The sequence below is a fragment of the Coturnix japonica genome, chromosome 13 (assembly GCF_001577835.2).
Source record: "Coturnix japonica isolate 7356 chromosome 13, Coturnix japonica 2.1, whole genome shotgun sequence".
In the NCBI taxonomy this organism is placed as follows: Eukaryota; Metazoa; Chordata; class Aves; order Galliformes; family Phasianidae; genus Coturnix; species Coturnix japonica.
Window position 1 is genome coordinate 10,192,604 of NC_029528.1, and position 20,582 is coordinate 10,213,185.

A 20,582-nucleotide genomic window follows, 5' to 3' on the forward strand; every position below is an offset into this window, starting at 1 on the left:
ATATAAGTTGTTAATTAGGAGCTGTAGATACAGTGAGTACATTGCTTTAAAAGATTTTCTCAGCTTGTAGTTTCTGTTTGTGACTATGTGGATATTCAATAGTTGTTCCCTAGAATCTTTTAGTTATGAAATGTTTATGGGTCTTTGTTAGCCACTTTGCATGCGGTTAGTTCTTAATTCGGACATAAATTGAGACGAGAAGTGTCTTAGAAAATTAATATGGAATAGAAAGCATCCCAGAAAATTGAAGGTTAGAAATATCTTTTGGGAGACCTGTAAGTACTGAGAGTCTGTAGGTTATTAAATAATAAGATAACAAAACTTTCCTAAAATAGGGACTTGTGAGATACTACTTCTGTTTCCTACATGTTTTACTTTTGGTTCTTGTTTAAGTATAATATCTCAAATCTCAGAATTTCTGAAATGTAACTGTGGATAGAAATAGAGCCAACCAACAACCTCCAAAGATGCACGTACTACTGATCTGTGTGACAAGTTATTGGGTTTCTTCCAAGAAAAAACAAGGTGTTTTGTGTTTTACTATCTTAAACCACCCAACCTTTCGTACACTTCAGTTGAACTGAACTCTCTCATATAAACTGCTCTATCCAGTTTCCCTTTTTTACTTAGGTTCTCCTTAGGAGGGCTCATTCAATTTCCTCCTATTTGGGGGACTAAATGCTTGGATGTTATTGCTGACAAATCCAAAACTCACGTTTCTTGCCAAGAGGGTCTGTTCCCACATTAACTGTACTATACTCAACAGTATCGGTTCTTTCCTTTATCAACTTAGCTTAAATTCACATTATTCTATATCCATTTCTGCCACTGATAATTCTTTTACTGTAAATTTCTTTTTCCTATTAAAAAAATCTTACAGGAGAGCAACACTTTATGGCAGCTAACGAATAAAAACTCACTAATTTTACCACGTGTCTATAAATGACTCTGGCAATTAGTTACACATACAGGTTATGCTCTTTATTTTGTTATAAGAGGATATAATGTGCAAATGGTTTCTTTTGTATGGGCTCCTATATGCTCTTTATTTTGTTATAAGAGGTTCTAATGTGCAAATGGTTTCTTTTGCATGGGCTCCTAATGGCTAAACTCTTCAATTTCCCAGATAAACTGAAGAGTAACAGAAAACAAAGGCAAGAAGCATTCAGCTTGTTGTCACGGCAGCTCTCTGCAATGAATATTCCAGCTTTTCCTCTTTTTCATCTCTTTGGAAACACACAATATAGGTCCCTATTAGTTGGGAGGGAGGAGCAGGCCTCTACCACTCTTTAGCCACCACCAACATGGCGCCCGCAGGTTGTATTCTCGAGGACGCATCCAAGATGGCGGCGGCAAAGCTCCACCTCAAAGCTGTCACGTCAAGATGGCGACGGGGCGGGACCGGAAAAGGGACCGGAATCGGGACGGAGCTGGCGGAAGGGACCGCGCAGGAAGAGGCTGCCGGGGTGAACTCATCCCCGCGGCCACAATAACAGGGCGGCGCTGAGGGGCAGGTAAGGGGCGGCGGGCCGGGCGGAGGGATGGCTGGGCCCGTCAGCTGCAGCTGTCCGCCCGGTGCTCGGCCCCTTTGCTAAGCCGGGCCTGGCGAGGCCCCTCTGCCTCCTTTTACCTCCTTTTGCTGTTGTCTGAGGCCGGTGGGGACCCTCACGGCGTGACAGGCCCTGAGGGAACTGGGGGGACCCGGGGTCCGTTGAGGTGGGGAAGCGGGTTCGTTCCGCTCCCTTCGCGGTGGGCCTTGTTCCGAACGGGGGTGGTTGAACGAGAAAGGTAATGAGGGGTTGTTCAGGATTATAGTGGCCCTCAGCAAAAACGAGCAAACCAAGCTCGTTTGTCTGCTTTATTATTATTATTTTTTTAATTATTTTTGGAATTTGAGTCAAGTTGCTGGCATAGAACGATATGTGCACCTTTAACTTGTCAGAGTAGGACCTAGAATAGCATTAATTTTGCAGAACACTACTGAATAGGAGACTTAGGCTCGTTTTCCTTATTGGTAGGAGCCAAGTGAAGCTACAGCCCAACTTCAGAGAAAATTGTGCTTTCTGCCTTAAAACCTGGATTTTTCTATTAACCTCTTCCCTTTCGTGCTGATTTGTTCATATCTTCCTCTTTCCTCTGATTATAGTCCATCACCTTTTGCTATGATGCCATGCAGTTGTTAATGAAAAGTGTATAGGAAGAAAGTATGAAAGAATGTGCTTTTCAGTAATGAGATCACAGTGAAGTTGTCTGTATTTCCAGTCTTGTGGCAGCATGTGAACCTTTTGTGCTCCAGAACACTGAATTTTTCTTATAATTACCAGGGGATACTTTGTTTATCTACTAAGGATCAATTGACGTGCAATAAAAAGCAAGTCCTATGGTGCTTTAAATCACAGTGAGCACTGAACAGAAACACCTCTGATAAATCTTCCAAAATCCATCTTTTTAAATTTGTTTTCTCTCATCCACTGGATTTTGCTATTCAACCTGTTAAACAGGTTTACTGAGTTCATGCAGTTTTGCCCTACTCAGCAGAAATCGTTCCTCAGCTGAGCAGCAGCATCAAGGACATCCCTTGCTGTGTGAGATGTTAACTCAGTTATTCTGTTATTAACATGAAGTTCACATTTATTTCAGCTATATATGTTATTTCTTAGAATAAATTCTTTTAAATAAAGCTTCCTTTATTGTTATTACAGTCTTTCTGTGCCAGCATGTTTGTGTATAAGTACAAACAATATAAAGGGAGTAGAGAGGGGATGTCCTGCACACTGCTGCTGAAGCAACATCTTGAAGTTTTTAATCTACTTTGATTTTTAACTAAGCAAACTACAACTTACTGTTGTATTTACTTTCTCAAAGTAAGCTTAAGATGGTGCATCTTCTATTCAGTCCTTTTCTCTCTCAGTTGCGCTGAGTTTGCATAACGTGAACATTTCCTTTCATCAGAAATCATTGCAACTATGGGTCCCAGGCGGAAAAATGTGAAACCGTGCTCAGCAAACAGAGAAGGTTCTGAGTCTGCCAAAGCTGATGAGCCAAAAGATTACATGAACCAGCTCTCTCATGAAGTGCTTTGCCACATCTTTAGGTGAGCAGCTTATCAGAAGTCAGTTTATTATATTGTTTTTTGTTTTGTTTTCCAATCTTACCTGCGTTAATACCCGAGTCGCAAACTGCCCAGAAAGTACTGAGGTATCACGTATGAACAGTTGGATAAAACCTGAATTTAAAAGGGTGAGGGATCAGCCTTTCAGTTGTAGAATTCATTTAGACACTTTGAAAATTAACTTGTGAATGTGATGGGTAGTATAATAAGTGAGAAACAACAATAAGTGTTGAGGAATATGATTTAGCCAGGAAGCATTGGTAATGGTTGGACTAGATGATCTTCTAGGTCTTTTCCAACCTTGATAATTCTGTGATTCTGTAACAAAAGGAGTGATTTAATTTCATTCACAAGTGTGTGATAACAAGTGCTTAAGTATTGATTTCGGTGCAGAAATGTATCTCAGGTGTTACATAGCTGATAGGCTTTCTTTGAAATTGTATCTGCAATTACATACAAAGGGGAACTTGGATGAGTGCATTACCTCACCTATGTAACAGTCATCCTCTGAGGTGTCCACCCTTGCTAACTATATTGAAACATAGCATTTTTTGTTATAAGTTCTCTGAAAACAGTAGCTCCCACAAAGTATTTGCAATTTTAACATGGTAGTATGTACTAGACACTGAAAATACCTTTGATTAAACTGTGTCAAAATTATTGTGGCAGAGTTTGGTTGACAGTATTAGTTAGAGAGCTAAAATGTGTCCTACTTTAGTATTCAATTTGTACATTAAATATCCTGTATCTAGCATCAAAAATGGATCCTTTTTTCTCTGTACCAAATTTCATACTCTAACATAGTACTGACTGAAAATTCTGTTTGAATTAATGTTATTAGACATTAGAAGTGTATGAATTCATGTAGCCGTCCTTGAGATGTTCTTTATTTTGGAAAAAAGTTGAAGGAATTCATATTTGATAAATCAGAGGGGTGTTTTTTCCTCTCCCAAAGGTACCTTCCCTTACAGGATATCATGTGCATGGAATGCCTGTCCCGGAAGCTGAAGGAAGCAGTCACACTTTATCTGCGAGTAGTGAAGGTTGTGGATTTGTGTGCAGGCCGTTGGTGGGAATACATGCCCACTGGTGAGTAATTCACTCACTCAAGATCTGGCATTAAAGTAGTATTGAACAAAACTGGCTGTGCATGCTGTCCTGTTATTTCTACTGACATGTACAGGGTGAATTTTCAAAAGCACTAAGGAGTTAGACTTTGGATACTTTTTGTCTGATTGTGAGGTTTGGATGGCTTCCTTAGATTCAGGACCTGTAAAATTTATCTGTGTTTGTGTGTGTATCTGTATGTATACTGGATGTTACTGTAGCAGAAATGGGGATTCTCTGTAGCATTCTGTAAATACAGTCTGTGTTTGTCTGGTTATTGTAAGGGAATTAAACCAAGGGTTAATCCAAAAAGAGTCTGTTTGCATGCAGGCAGGAAAAAATACAATGGAATGAGAGAGCAACTCATCTGCCGCCACTTTACAATGTAAGAATAAATAAGTTTTGAAGTCACATGTCGAGCTGTCTTCAGATCAGTAGATAAGTTTGGGAACTTAGGTCACCCTGTGAGTATTAGGATTTTGGTTAAAGTTTGTTGGGGGTGAGAGCTAAAATAAGTGAATTCTATAACTTAGAGAATCTGCAGTTAAATTTATTAGGACTGATATCAGGTACATGATTACACCTAATCAAAGACAGATGTAAATACAGATAATTTACTGGTTTAAAATCCTTCTTATATGCTGTCTTATGTTAGAATAAAATAATCCTTTGCTTTAAAAAAATGGTTTCCTTTTTGGGGGAGTTATGAACTGTGCTGAATAGCGACAGATACAGACAACTGATCTGGATGGGTGTTTTTGAGCCTTAAATGGGATTCCAGAAAAGAAGGAGGTACAAAGCCTGTCTGCAAATGGCCATCATCTGAAATGGGAGGAAGTATAGTTAGCCTTGTAGCTATGCAAATACACTGAAAGGGTCATGGCAAGCCTGCAGAATTCAAGGCAGAACTGTGTAGGTCATAATTTCTATAATCTAGAAGCAGATGACAAGCTATTGCTTCACCGAGTACAACTTTTAATGTTAGAATTTATACTGCCTTAGGAAAAGGACAACATGTTTGGCTTTCCCTTTACAGCTAGGTGTCTGCTGTTACACAAGTACCAAATCTGTTGTTGTTATCTTAGGTTTCACTGATTCCAGTTTCCTAACGCTGCTGAGGAAGATGCCAGACATTGAACAACTTTATGGTCTTCATCCCAGGTATCTTGAAAGACGCAGAGTTCGTGGCCATGAAGCTTTTAGCATTCCTGGAGTTCTAGAGGCTTTGCAGGCCTGTCCAAATCTGTTGGTGAGTGGTTAGATTCAAGAGAGAGATTCTTTCAACAGCTGACATAACCCTTGTTAACCAAACAGAAAAAAATGTGGGTTAGAGGATTTTGCATTCATATTTATTGAGTTTATACGCAGATTTGTCTGTACAGCATAGCATTTAAATGTGACCATATATGCAAGTGAACAGTGCTTAAAAGGATTTTTTTTAGTTGCACCGGTGGGAATCACAGGTGATGCTAAGTCCAGCCATGAATTTAAACTGTGATTTCTCTTGCTTTTAGAAAGATAAGACTCTCTGCAAATGTCCAGTAAAGCGTTACTGAGAAATTTACATGGCTAATAAGATGTTGTTCCTTAAACTTATTGCTTGCTGTTATTGCTTATGCTTATTGTTGCTTAAGCATTTACTTTATTTCTTCTAGGGCGTTGAGACCTCCCATTTAGAGCTGGTGGAAGCTATCTGGACATACATGCCACAAGTTCATATTTTAGGGAAGTTTCGTAATCGTAATGGTGCTTTTCCAATCCCTCCTGAGAACAAGCTAAAAATTCCTATAGGAGCTAAAATTCAGACTTTGCACTTAGTAGGTGAGTGTTTAATGGTGATGTGTATTGCCTTAATCACAGGTGAATTTAAAGTCTTTGAAACTCTGAGAGATTGTCTTTTTTTTATTTAGTGGAATTTTTTGAAGTATTTATTGCAATATATGTAAAAGCAGGAAGGTAAATTCTTAAGTATTCACATACTGAGGTGAAGGTCTTGCCTTTAAAATGTACATAGCTTTTATCACATGCCATGTGTCAGAGGAAATGCTTCATTTTTAAAGTCAGAGTATTAATCTGAAGAAATTTATCTTTGAGCTTATACTTCAAAATGCATTTTTTTAAAGTGGTTCCTGAATTGAGCTTTCATTTTGTTTATGTGTTATTAGGAGTGAATGTCCCCGAGATTCCTTGTATCCCAATGCTGAGGCACCTTTATTTGAAGTGGGTGAGACTCACTAAACCACAGCCTTTTAAAGATTTCCTTTGTATCAGCTTACGCACTTTTGTAATGAGAAATTGTGCAGGTAAGAGGGGTTCATCTATTGATTCAGAACATAGCAAATCTAATAATTTTGTTAAAGCTGCATAGCTACCAGCTGCAAATGGAAATCCAAGAGGAGTTGTTTGATTTAAGGTGTATAGGAATATATTTCTCTGTTATTCAATGCTGTGTAATTCTGTTGGCATCTTTGAATTATTTTATTTTATGATCCGTTTAATTTTGTTACGTGAGCGGCCTTTTACCAGTATTGGTCTGTTTTGTGTAGGACCCACAAATTCTCTGAAGTATGTTCCCCTAGTGACGGGCCTGGCTTCAGCCCGAAATCTGGAGCATCTAGAACTGGTTCGTGTTCCGTTTCTTGGAGGACTTATTCAGCATGTGGTAGAAGACAGCTGGAGATCAGGTATGAAACTTTTGGTCCCTTGTACTTTAAATAAATAGATTTAAAAAAAAAAAATTATAGATGCATTTGGTTAATTCTCTTGTCAAGCCAATGCTGGTAGAAGCGTAGAAGGCTTAAGGTTGTGTGATGAAATGAATGTTTTTTTGTCAGGTGGTTTTAGGAATTTGCACACTATAGTTCTGGGAGCTTGCAAGAATGCACTTGAAGTGGATCTTGGCTACCTCATCATAACTGCTGCACGAAGGTATGGCCCTTCAGATCTTTGTTTCCTCTTTTTTTAAAATAAGTGTTGTAATAAAGTTCAAGAACATGAAGAAGCAGAGCAACTTTCAAAAGATAAAGGAATGAATACTTGTATTCTTTGGCTAAAATAACTGGAGTTCTTTCTGTATCTGAATCATATTTTGTCTGGAAAGTGCTGTGCTGTTTAGTCTTGCTACTGTGATACTGCTGTGTAACTGCAAAATGCTATCTTAAAGATACAAATATTCTCTTAATCCACTGGTGAGATAATATTTTCTTTGTGCTACTGGAGTGCATTTTCTTGAGTAGTTTCTGTGACAGCTGTTCAGGAATGCTTCTTAATATGAACAATTCTTGATTGCATTCAGGTTGCATGAAGTGCGGATCCAGCCTTCCTTGACCAAAGATGGTGTTTTTTCTGCTTTGAAGATGGCTGAACTGGAATTTCCACAGTTTGAAACTCTTCATCTAGGATATGTTGATGAGTTTTTACTACAGTGTATGACATTTTTAATATACGTAGATTATTTGACAAAAACAAGGATTAAAAGAGTTAATGTATTTTCAGTCAGTGTCTAAGAGTGACTACAAGTAATCTTAGTTTACACTTAGTGAGGCTGCTGATCTCATACAACAAAATGCTTGTTTATTTTTTCACTTCTTGAAATTCTAATTGAAGTTAGGAAAGTCTCAGTTTTATTGAACTGAAGTGATTGTCTGATGCATTTCACAATTCAGACTGAAATAGGGAATTAGAAAATAGTGCTATGAAGGGCAGTTTTCTGAAATTTACCACTGTTTCTACTGTTTCTTCCATAGGTAAAATGACAAATGGAGACTTGGTGAAGTATGGCTTGGCTGATGTGGTTGAAAATCCAGGAATTATTACAGATATTGGTATGAAAGCTGTAAATGAGGTTTTTTCTTGCATCAAGTATCTGGTCATTTACAACTGTCCACATCTACATAACCCAAATAATTGGATCACAGGTATTGCACGCTTTCTGAAATTTATAGCAATATTGTGTGAATAGCTCACATTACGAGCAATTCATGCTATATCTTAACTTTTAAAATAGTAAAAGCAAAGTAATTAGGTATTAGATAGGGAAAAAAAAGTAAGTGTTAAAATGTAAATGTGTGAGTGAGAATGTGTGCGAAACAGATTGGGATTCTTTTCAGTATGAATACTGACATGCTGTGAATTAAAAATGAAAATACAAATTGAATTTGTGCAGTCATTGGATAATAACTGTAAGATAATAAAATGACTTGTGACATTACTCACAGAACTGTACACAGGATGGTACAATGTAACTAAAATGAACATCCACAGAATTAACGATCTGCTCTTCTTTACAATTCAAAGGTTGGTACAACATGAAAACCCCATAGAGTGATTTTAAAACAGATTTCTTTATCTTCATACTACTGCTTACTCTGTTTTATCATAAGTGATGCATGATTTGGAACCAGAATGTTGCTGGTAACAGTCAAAATGGCAATACCAGAGCTGTCTACTCTAAAATCTGGAAAAACTATAGTGAAAAATAAATGAGATAAGAGATCTGCTTCCTTAAAAACTCCTCTCTTCTGCAGATCATTCAAGATGGACCCGATTGGTTGACCTCACGTTGGTGCGATGCCACGCAATAAAGCTAGATTCATTTAGTCAGTTCATTGAGTTATTGCCAAGTTTAGAATTCATTTCTCTGGACCAGATGTTCCGTGAACCTCCTAAGGTGTGTATTTTGGGGAATTAATTTACTTTTTGTTTTTGCCTGCTCATTTGAAATACGGTTAAATCTAGCAGTTTTGCATGCTTCTAAAAGTTTTAGTAATCGAGTTGAATAGCTTGATGAACAAATGACTTAGGTTTGCTGTTGCTATTATCATCATTTGTTAGGGAGAGTGGTGGTGTTTTTGCAGAGAAAGCAGTGACTTCTATGATAATGTATGAACATATGACCTGAAAACATGGTCCATGTTCATTAATTCTGTCTTCAGGCTATAGTGTTCCAGGAAGACTATATAGCCTGCTCGCTGTATTGATGTAAAATCATCTAATAGCATATGACATATTTCAGTAAGTTAAGATCATATTGGTCATGGAGTTTCCTTTCATTAGGGATCTTAACAGAGCAAGGAAAGTTTTTTGGATTGCCTAACTTAAGACAGACTTTTGCAGTGTATAGCATAGGGAAATATTAGGAACCATTTCCTAGCTCTTTGTGTGGATATTGGTCTTCCTTGTATACTGACAGAATGCTTATTTTCTTAGCAGTAGGGTACATTACAGAGGTAATCTGTCAGTGTTTTCAAAGCTTTAGAGTTGTTCTTTGCTTTTAGGGCTGTGCTCGTGTGGGCTTAAGTGCAGGCACAGGAATCGGTGTCTCATCTGCCCTAGTCAGCAATCAGAATTCTAACAATGACAATGACAACAACAATAATCACCAAAACAACAACAATCCCAACATCCACCACAACAATCATCAACATCCAAATGACCAAAATGAGGAGAATGAGCTGCGGCAGGATGGGCAAGCTGAAGGGCAGCAGATTGCAGCTGAGGGTAATCTCTGATCTTTGTGAACCTTACTGTGCAGTCCGTATGCTTGTATTGCTACTTACCTAGAGTCATAGAGAACACGCAGTATATGTTGAAAGCTCTTATGGTTCCTGGTGTGTAACTTTAATTTTTTTTAACATTTTCCTAGTGCTGGCTGCATGTCTCTGATACTTCTATGATAAAAGCTATCTCTCTGTTGTATCTAGTAGCTGATGCAGGGACGTTAAAAATCAATTACTTGAGGCAGTACTGATGTTAGCAGTGTAGAGTTTAAGTGTGATACTGTGGAGGTGTGAGGTGTTTTCTGGGCTTCTCTGGTCAGGACTTGAATCACAATGTCAGATAGTATATTTCTAAGCTTTACCAGTGAAGGCAGATGTCATTTCAAGGAATGAAGATGTAAATTCTGGTTATACTATTCACAGAAATGGAAGAAGACTTTGAAGAGTAGAAAATTTTGGAGAAGTAAACCCCAAAAACTCAAAAACAGAAAACAACAACAAAAAAAGGCTAGGGATTATGTAGAACAAGTTGCTGTGGGCTCTTCTAATTAGAACAGGCCTATGCAGGACTTCAGTGTGCAACCTTAAGACTCTGTGAAGGAATCAAGGCACTTATTTTATTTCTTGGTGACTGACTTGGTAGGTGTTGAATGAATTCCTCTGCACAGGTTTTGTTACTTTTATTTCCTTCTTTTAACCAAATCTCAATCTTCTCAGCACTAAATGAGATGGAGGAAGTTGCACCAGAAGAAGGAATGGCTGCTGGACAGGGCCACAATGATGTCCCTGCTCACAGCCAGGCTGTTGTTCCTATGGAGGTTGATGAAGAGCAAGCAGGTAACTAACTGCCTTTTGTTATCACCTTCTCCAGGTGTTAAGTACTTCAGTGTAAGTTTGTTTATGAATTATTTTTTTTCTAGGTGAAATATCGGGTGCATTAGAAATTATGTTGCTAGTACAGTTTTCCTCTGTGAAGAAATTTAGTCTGTTTTAAAGTCTGTATTGCAATTTCCAATTTTCTTCTGCCTTTGTTATTTAGGTAACTAATAATATATATTTGTACTCAAGGTTGATAATTCATACTTCTTTTAATGATGGAACCACAGAATGAGTGGTGAAGTTGAACAAGGTGTCTAAATTGAACTAAATTCATCTCGTAACTTTTTTCAAGGAGTTCTAAAAGTTCTTCACACTTTTAATCCACTCTTCTCTTATTTTTACTTGTTCTGGTTCTTCTGTTTTCAGGACCAAGTGGCATTCAACCTGTTGTAAAAGCAGCACCAATTACTGTTCATGATTCAGACAGTGAGGATGAGGAAGAAAACATGGGGACAAGAGCCTGCATCACTAACAACATTGCCCAGAATTACTCAGATGGAGAAGAGAAAAGCAGAGATCCAGTGGAAACTAAAGAACCTTCAGGTGTGGAACAGCTGGGTGAGGGCTGGACAGTGTTCTGCAAAACTTGTTCTTAAGCTTCAGTCTTTCAGTCTTGTTTACAGCTTTGTAAAAGGCGTGCCTGCTTGTTTGCCTCCTCCTCTTTTCTTCCTCGTTATCAGTAAAGAATGGAGATGCAAGGACATCTCTTTCTGAGCTCTGATCGTGTAGTTGCTGTATGGACACAAATCAGAAGTAATGGTGCTGCACTGTTCTGCAGGCAGAAACCTGCCACTTCTTGTTTGCAAGTGTGCATAATTTATCATGTCTGTGAAGCCAAATTTGCAGTTCTTTTGTACTTATGATTCACCTGCCAAAGCATTGCTGCTTGTTTAAAATACATTTATATATATAATAAAATTGACAGATGTAGCCATCTTTTGGTTCATACAGGACCTGTGGGATTGTCCTGGAGGGAGGGGATGCTTCCAGTTCAACTTAAATTTAATAGGAACTTTAGAATTCTTGGGGTTATGCTCAGTACTCTTTGTTCACCACATAATATATATTTATTATTAGTGTATGTATTACTAAGAGTCAGAGGCCAAGAGCTTTCTGGTAGTATGGCAGCTACAGTGAGAGGCAGAAGAGGACATTCCCTCTCTTACAGAATTTACAGCTATAATATGCACAGCTGTGGCAGTAATTCTCAGTCCTGTGTCTGATACTGTGTGACGTGCTGTCTCTCCAGCAGCAGGGATGACTTACTATTTCCTGTAGTTTTTATTTTAAGTGAAGTGGTTTCATATGTACGCAAGATAGGAGGAAGTCAAAGTCCAGTTATAAGTATTTGACAGTTGAAGTGCATGTGGTATTAAGTCTTGGTGAGCTTCAGCTAAGCAATTAGCATAAAAGTCCTGTATCGTGAAAGACTTGAGAATGTACTGGTCTGATACTGGTTTCATTTCTGCAAGGCCTGAGAGGAATCAAAGCTGAAACGAAACAAGTATCTTCTTGTAACCATCGTACTCCCTGCACATAAAACCTCTTGTCACTTTAGCACATTTCCATGAGGCTGTGCAATGTACAGTTACAATGTGCAATGTACAGTTACAATGTGCAATGTACAGTTACAATGTGCAATGAATACATCAGTTCTCTTTGGGAGGTTGAAATAACCTGTAGTAGAAAATAAGCATTTAGAGACAGTTGGCTTGAGCTTTTGTAGAACCAGTGTTTCATGTTCATCTGTAAACTGAAATATCTAGTACTTACCTACACCATGTTTCGTGCTCAGGAGGGGACCAAAGGATAACTGTTGGAAACATAAACTTTTGTCACATCTTCATTATTATTTAATTCCTCAGATTTATTTCTCATATTTAAGAAAAGAGAAACCTATAATTAGTGGTTTTTTTCTTATTTTTATGGCTAGGTCTTTTTCACAAACTTGTTACCTGATTTGTCAAAATACTAACCTTTCAGGCAAATATGTATCATATTTAGTGACAAGCCCACCAGCACACCACTACAAAAATAGCCGAAAGACTTAAATTACTGTTAATCCACATAACATCTGAAGGAGTTGTGAATAGCATAATGGTCATGACAGGATTTGTTTTAAACATGTTTTTTAAACATTCTGTTTTAAGAAGCCTAAAAGTGTAGCACTCATTATTTATTTGAACTGTGTATTTGGTTGTCTCATTGTTTTCTGATATTTAACTTACAGTGAGTGGTAAAGGCAAGACACCCCTGCGGAAGAGATGCAGTGCCAGCCAAGTGGGCCAGGCAAAGCAGTTCCATATGGAGGAAAGCAGCTGTGAGAAAGGTTGTCAAGTAACAAGTGAGCAGATTAAAGCAGACATGAAAGCAGCAAGTGACATGCCTGAAAGGAACAAAGGCAAAGATTCTTACCCAAGTTGTGGTAATGCAACAGGATCAACTGGATCATCCAGCTCCTGCAGTGCTATTTCTTCTAGCCCTGACTGTGCACAGACAGCTAGTAACCACTGTGCTGGCACCAGCCTAGCAGCTGCAGATGAATCCAGGCAATGTGTCTGCTCACCTTGTAAAAGTGAAGGTTCCAGTGAGAGAGAGACTGAGGAGACCTCTGTTTGTTCCAGGTGTTCCTGCCACAAGCCACAGGACACACAGCAGAGGACTAGTGGGTGTTGTGATGGGGAATGCCCATCCACGAGTGGTGCCTGCAGGAATGGACGGAGCAGCGCTGGGTCAGATTTTGCATTTAGGACTCTGCCGAACTGTGGGTCTCCCCGAGAGGCAAGTGGTGAGAGGACTAGTGGGAGTACCTGTGGGCCTGCCAGTTTGGAGGAGAGCATGGGCTCACAGCAGAGAAGCTGTGAGATGCAGTGTAAAGAAGAATATCCTCGCCGGCCGCTGACGAGAGCTAGAAGCAAGCTGTCTCATGTCCCTCTGGTGTCAGAGTCAGGTATGGCCTATACACAGTATTCATTTCTGAGTAAACTCCTGTGCTGCCATGAGAAAATGTTGAACAAGAGCAACAATGCTCAACCAGCATTCTTTGCTGAGAATACCTGTCAATAAAAATGAAACTGAGAAATGAAGCGTGCTGGTTGCAGGACTATATGTGATGGAGGTAGAAAGGATTGGTAGCAGATTCATATCTCTGTTGCCATGGAATAATTCAAACACAGTGAGTCCTTAAGTCTTTCAAATTTATCTTAGTGTTCCCAAGAGTTAACGAAACCTAAGGCATGTAGGAAATTGTTCCATGGCTGAATGCATCTCAGATAGAAGTGATCTTATTTTTACATTTAAAGTTTTTTCTGCCTTGCTCCGTTATGTCTAAATATTAATCTATAGAAATTAAAAGAAAATATTTCCTCTCTATCTTCATAGATCAGTCAGATCTTAATATTATTTTGCTAAAGAATTTGAATTGTTTTTCTATAGGTAAGCTAGAAATGTGCCATAAAAGTCACTGCTTTCCACTATCCTGGCATAAATGAAACTGATTTTCAGATTCTGAAACAAACCTTTCTTTGATAGTTGAAAGTTTTCTTTCATTATGACCAGTAATGACCACTGGCTGAAATACGGCATGTGATTATGATTTTTACCTCAGTAAATATGCAAGCCACAACTTTTCCTGTAATAAATCTTTTCATTCTGACATGTGTTAGTTCTCATTCATAGTGAAGCAAGGCTTTCATGAATTTAAAGATGTTATGTTGAACCTTCTGTAAGGCCATGGGCTGTATCTTGAGCAATTCAACACAGAATTGGAGAGCTTTTCCTGTGTTGTGGACACTGAGATATTTCCTGTCTGTAAATACTCTGAGAACTGTTAAAAAGTAACAAACAACAAAAGCAAATCGAGCAACCCCCAACCACAACATGGGAGTGATCATTCATCATAAACTACTTAACATCAGATCTTTCAGCCTCTGGATCCCTTAAAGGATTTTAGATTTCTGCTGCTCCTAAGCCCAGTGAATGTCACTTGTAAGTAGCAGTTCTCTTATACTGGAAGTTGATGATGTTACACATGTTAAAAATGATCTCTTTCTGTTAATAGTAATATAGAGTAGTTAGTATTTTGTGTCTAATACTCTGCGCATTTATTTGATTATAAATCTTCGGTTTCAGACCACTAAACCAGGCTGTCTGGAGCCACATCCAGCCTGGCCTTGAATGCCTCCAGGGATAGGGCATCCACAACCTCCTTGGGCAACCTGTTCCAGTGCATCACCACCCTCTGTGTGAAAACCTCCCTAATATCTAACCTAAATCTCCCCATCTTAGTTTAAAACCATTCCCCCTTGTCTTATCACGGTCAACCCATGTACACAGTCATTCCCCCTCCTGCTTATATGCTCCCTTCAAGTACTGGAAATGCTGTGGTACAAAGAAAAGATACGTAGTTTTTTTTCAGAACAGACAGGTATTTTGACATAGCTGTATAAAAAACCCACAAAATTATTATTAATGGGTATTGTCACCTAGGAAATGCCTCTGATGTTCTCCTTAAGTGCAAACAGAAGAAAATTTGTTCTGGTTCTCTGTTTTCAGAAGTGACCAAGCCAAGGCCACGGCAAACCACAAAGCGGAAAAGGACAGCTGACAAGTCCACAAGCACAAGTGACCCAGTTATTGAGGATGATCATGTTCAAGTAAGAAGTTTTTCCTCACGCACTACAAGTTTATCAGCTGGGGGTGCTCTTGAACAACAATACAGTAACATAGACTTGTCTTCCTTTTAGGACTAGATGCTGTTCTTTGTGGTCTGTATATAGGAAAATTCTATCTTGGGTGCAGTGATACTTGGGCTGGCTTGAGAAGAGCAAAGTAAATGCTAAAGCTAAAACTGAAGCCTGTCAGATGCTCGCAGCTACAGTGCTGCATAAAGTCCTGCCTTCCTGTGATGTGCAAGGGGAAATTTTATTCTCTGGCACTTTATTTTTAAAATGACAGCATAGGCTACTGTTGTTAAAAGAAACATGGTGTATATATATAATTAGCTCTAGAAATACCAGCTTTTTTTCTGCTTGCCATTATGTGTGTAGTCATCTCAAACGCCTGTGACCCAAGTTGTAACATACTGTTTTGTATCCATTCAGTATCTTTGTGTATCTGGCAGTATCAGCTTATTTCATTTGTTTTTACCCTGTTATGGATTTGTTTGTTTGTTTTCACCAGGTACTGACTTTGAAATCCAAAAATCTTGTTGGAATCACTTTGACCAATTGTGGAATAACAGATTTGGTACTGAAAGACTGCCCCAAAATGATGTTCATACATGGTGTGTAGCGAATGTTATGCCTGTCTCCTCTATTTGGTTTCATTAGAAGTTTCTGAAGGAAGTAAATTAATCCATTGCTTGTTTTCCATTTGTTAGCTGCTTTGCTACAAATCAAAATGATATTTAGAATTACTGTTTCTCAATTTCAATGCCTTTTTCCTTACAAACTGTAACAGATTTAATAAAGGTTGATATCAGACAATCAACAGTTGAAATTATATGACGGTTACAAAGATGGAGATGTTTGTTGAAGAGAGAGAGAACACAGCAATTGCAAGCTGATGAAATGAGTTTTAAAGCACGTTGTTGTTGCTCCCTTTTCTTCCTGCTTCCACATATTAGTTATCTGACATGATGATGTCTTCCTTCTTGACATGATAAAAATCTATTTTAAATTATGGCACTTAAGATGCATTAGATTCACATTCCAGGTTGTATGACTAGTCCTGAAGTGAAGCGTTGTGTCATTTATTGTTTCCCCTAACATGGATATACTAGCAACGTGTTTTCTTCTGAGGTGAAGGATCTCTGTTTAACAGAGGAAATTATTTCTTCATTTAGTTGAGAATGCTTCCTAAAATGTAAATTAACTTTTAATGAGATTTTGATGGTGTGAGCATGATTACTAGGAAGGAAATAGCTTTCTTTTACCTTGCACTACTCTGTATTGGATCTGATTTATAAGTCATTGGATTTCAATTGTGGGGATACATAGAAAGTTTCAAGGGGCAACAAGAAACAAAGGAGGAGGGAAGGGTGTTATTAGATTAAATTTGACTTAGCCTTTTATTAAAGTTTGATCAGAATGTGGAAGAAATTAACAGATGCTGTATTTCTTCAATATATTTATGTTGCCAGATATCCAAATTACTTCAGTAATTGTTACTTATTTCTTCGTGTTCTTTTGAAACTGTCTGCTTTGAAGATCTCTGAAAGGAGAAATCCTTTTCAGTCATTTATTTCTTGTTTTCTTTTGATTCTTTTAATAATTTCATATGCTTGTTTATAGCTACGAGGTGCCGGGTATTGAAACACTTAAAAGTAGAAAATGCACCAGTTGTGAATCGGTTTGACTATGCCCAGTGCAAGAAATTAAACATGGATCAGGTCCTGGATCAGATTCTCAGGATGCCCCCAGAAAGAAACCGTATCATTTATCTTCGTCCAATGCAGCAGGTATACAACCAACTTGTCTTTTTTAATCACAAACAGAACTGAAGTTCTTTGCCTGCATTCTTTCACTTCTCTTGGCTTCATTTGTTCTTTAATTAATAAAAGAAATATGAATGTTACAATAACTTGTTTATTAAAACTGTGTCCCATCAAGGCTTTTATTGCAGATTCTGGAACTTGGATTATACTGAATTTTAAGACTTAATATCTCCAATAGTCATTGCATTACAAGATATTAAAAAAAAATCATGATGCATTGAATTAATTCCCAACTGAATAACTAAAGGTAACTTTAAGAACCTGGATGCTACTAACGCAGCTTGTAGTTACATATAAGCAGAAGTATGGCATAGGTATAGATGTCTGGAATCTTTCCTGATGCCCTGTTGGATTGTGTAACAGCAATTAATGTTTTGAATGCTGCTGTAAAGCTAAAAGCTGCATCCTCTTTTGGTACTGAACAATATTAGAATAAAGTTTTGACACTGGAAGCCATCTTTTTCACCCTCAGATTACTTATAGGAGAACTAAGCACATACATTAGTGATTTGTCAAGGTCTTTTTGACAAGCAAATAAGTGAGCTTGATTTAGAATCCAGACTATTTGTTGACTTGCAATCAAGCTACAATGTTCTGTGTTATACAGTGATGGCCCCTCTCTCATGCGAAGTAATGCAAATTTCAGGGTCAGTTTTCCTGACCAACAAGGGAAGGCTTATGTGGTATCAAAGCCAGCTTTCTTTGAATCTTAGATCTTAAAGGACAGTAATAATACTACTGAAAACAACCGGACCAAAGACAATTCTGAGCAAGAGAATGTGGTTCAGACTGTTAAGTAGTTTTGTGACGGATATGCATACGCTGGAGTTGGAAAAACTCATCAGCAGTATCCCACCAAAATCCTTAGGAATTTGTCACTGGCAAAGCTGAGCTAGGAAAGCTTTAGTCATGTGTTTCATAATGCACGATGTTGAAATGTCATTTAATTTTCTCCCAGAATTTGGGAGATTTTATAGAAGTCTGCTCTTGACTCTAAAATCACATTCCTTTGTTTCTCATGGTCACAAGTCTTTGTTTGCCTGTCTTTCTCAGGTCGACACACTGACTCTTGAGCAGAAGATATTTAGTGGCCCCTATCCCTACCATATTTGCATCATTCACGAGTTCAGTAACCCACCTAATGTCCGCAACAAGGTGCGCATTCGGAGCTGGATGGACACGATAGCGAACATTAACCAGTGAGTACCTGCCCTTCAGTAGCTTTATGGAAAATATATTCAGTCCTGCTTCAAAGCTACAGTTAGCTTCAAGAAATAATAGTATTTTTTGGAGATGGTGTACAGTCAATTTCATTCTATTACCGAGGAGCAGAAATTTCCAGCAGCAGGCAATTGTATACAGTGGCTTTTGCCCACATACTTTAAATTTATGTTTCTATTGTCCAGGTTTCTCATTTAAATGGTTAAAAGAACAAATCTAATTTTGAAGGTTTGTTTAGATGCAGCTGTGTTGGGTTGTTACTTGCAGATAGAGGCTATTTGTAAAAGTTATCTTAACTCATTTCTTGATCTAAACAAGACATATTCTCCATGGTTACTCAAAAGTGAAGGGACTCCATACTGTCTTTCTGTGAAGGTCTTAGAGGAGCATTTCTATGGATTTAGGCTCATTATGTAGTAAGGTTATGTAGCAAGATTTCCCATTTGGTTCTTCTTCTACCCTTCACATTTCCAAGTAATACTGGCTGTAATCTTTTCATCCATCTCTCTAGAGAGCTTATTAAATATGAGTTCTTCCCTGAAGCAACACGAACTGAAGAAGACCTGAAGAAATACACTAAGTACCCTTGGGGACGAGATATTTACACTCTAGAAGGTGTGTGTCTGTAGAGACCTGAGAGTTGATGCTCTTTCTCTTGCTAAGATAAGTAACTTTGATTGCATCACGTTATAAGAGACTCAAATAATCATTCTTGTAAGGGAAGTGGAGGGTCTTTAGCACAGAGTGGAGAAGTTTAAGTTGAGAAGATGCTTCTGCATCGAGAATGCTGATGCTACAGGTGTGCTGCCGTCTCTCTTGTATCTTCATCCTGTCTGTCTTCTAGGCATTGTGGATGGTGCCCCTTACTCCATGATTACTGACTTCCCATGGTTGAGATCACTGAGGACAGCAGAGCCAAACAGCTATGCCAGATACGACTTCGAGGATGATGAGAGAAGTGAGCAGTCTTTTGTTGAAAACCTCAGAGAACTTTAATTTGCTTCTTGGTCCAAATCTGACAGTGTGTTCATTTTTTGGTTTCTTATTCTACTTTTGTACTCTATGATTGCAGTTCAGTATGCAATCTGAAATGTCAAAAACTGATGTATTTGTTTAAATGGTGTCACTAGCATAAACAGGATGCTAAAGCCGTAAAAAAGACCGTTGCTTCATTCTTAATTACTCTTGTTTGTACAGCATTTAAGTGATCGATGAAACAGGGAACCTGAAAGGATGTCAGATAAGTCTCAGGATGAAGGCTTTGTTATGCTTTCAGGTTCCCTTCACCCACAGGTATAGGGACTTAGCTCTAATCCTCATTTAATACACACTATTGAAACATTTAAATGAGGGGAGGGGAAGGCAAAATAAATCTGTCAATTCCATAATAGGAAGGATTACAGTTTTTATTCTTACACTTTCCGCAGCTACTATTTATGCACCCCGGAGGAAAGGACAGCTGTCTGCAGACATCTGTATGGAAACAATAGGAGAAGAGATCTCTGAACTGCGCCAGATGAAAAAGGGCGTATTCCAACGTGTGGTGGCGATCTTCATCCATTACTGTGATGTCAATGGTGAGCCAGTCGAGGATGATTACATCTGAGTGGATCCCCTGTCATCTCTTCCTAAGTCCTGGCTGGCGCTGCCCGCCGAGGAAGCAGGTGGATTCATTCTGAATGCAAAGTGGTTTTTTGAAACACATACTTTGCAGTTGCTCTTACTCCGCTTGGAAAGAGTATGTAGTAAATGTATAATGAAAAGTAAAAATTGTATACTAAGGTTTGTACATAGACGAAACAAAAGAAAAAACTTCCTAATACTGAGACTTTATTTCATATGTTTATACAATTTAATTTAAATTCCATTTTAATGAAGGCCAATAATTAGGAACAGGGAAGAATATTTGAATTTTTCAGCCCATACAATTCATTGCATTTTGTTTTTTTTTTTCTTTATAAACAAGATCCCATTTGCTGTGTTCAAAAGAGTCATCAGAGTCTCTTTTAATCTGTGCCTTTTTCTTGAGCATTTAAGAGTCCAGTCTGAGTAAACCTATTGAGCACAACTGTTGTGTCTTGTGTGTGTTTTTCAAAGGGAGAGAATTATGGTTGTTGGAAAGAAGGCCAAAAGCTGAAGGAAGTAGCAAAATAATTAGCTGAAATGAGAGTTTTCTTTAAGACAGGCAGGGAAAAGGATACGTAATTATTGTCAGGGCTGCAACTATGAAAAACACGTAAGTCATTTGGCTCAGTGAGCTTTCAGGCTG

General features: G+C 38.3%; 1 protein-coding gene across 8 annotated transcripts; it reads left to right on the forward strand.

Annotated features, from left to right (window-relative positions):
* Positions 1–1,309: 1,309 nt before the first annotated feature.
* FBXO38 (F-box protein 38) lies at positions 1,310–20,381 on the forward strand. Of its 8 annotated transcripts, XM_032447437.1 has the most exons (23): positions 1,310–1,514; positions 2,953–3,094; positions 4,068–4,201; positions 4,550–4,604; positions 5,381–5,468; positions 5,875–6,040; positions 6,385–6,522; positions 6,766–6,903; positions 7,054–7,147; positions 7,515–7,645; positions 7,966–8,136; positions 8,746–8,888; positions 9,496–9,718; positions 10,435–10,554; positions 10,963–11,154; positions 12,827–13,546; positions 15,151–15,251; positions 15,778–15,880; positions 16,890–17,056; positions 18,146–18,291; positions 18,825–18,928; positions 19,158–19,271; positions 19,741–20,381. In XM_032447437.1, the coding sequence occupies exons 2-23, from the start codon at positions 2,967–2,969 to the stop codon at positions 19,917–19,919; spliced, it is 3,555 nt and encodes a 1,184-aa protein (XP_032303328.1). In that variant the 5' UTR covers positions 1,310–1,514; positions 2,953–2,966; the 3' UTR covers positions 19,920–20,381. The 8 variants fall into 8 exon arrangements, with proteins under 8 accessions (XP_032303328.1, XP_032303327.1, XP_032303331.1 ...); XM_032447436.1 differs by lacking the exon at positions 4,550–4,604 and having other exon boundaries at positions 1,312–1,514; positions 5,305–5,468; XM_032447440.1 differs by lacking the exon at positions 4,550–4,604 and having other exon boundaries at positions 1,313–1,514.
* The last annotated feature ends 201 nt before the right edge of the window (positions 20,382–20,582 follow it).

Coding starts and splice junctions, on each gene's coding strand:
- FBXO38 (XM_032447436.1), top strand. CDS start 2,967: ATGGGTCCCAGGCGGAAAAATGTGAAACCGTGCTCAGCAAACAGAGAA. Junction 6,523..6,765: donor TGTAATGAGAAATTGTGCAG/GTAAGAGGGGTT, acceptor TGTTTTGTGTAG/GACCCACAAATTCTCTGAAG. Junction 11,155..12,826: donor TTCAGGTGTGGAACAGCTGG/GTGAGGGCTGGA, acceptor TTTAACTTACAG/TGAGTGGTAAAGGCAAGACA.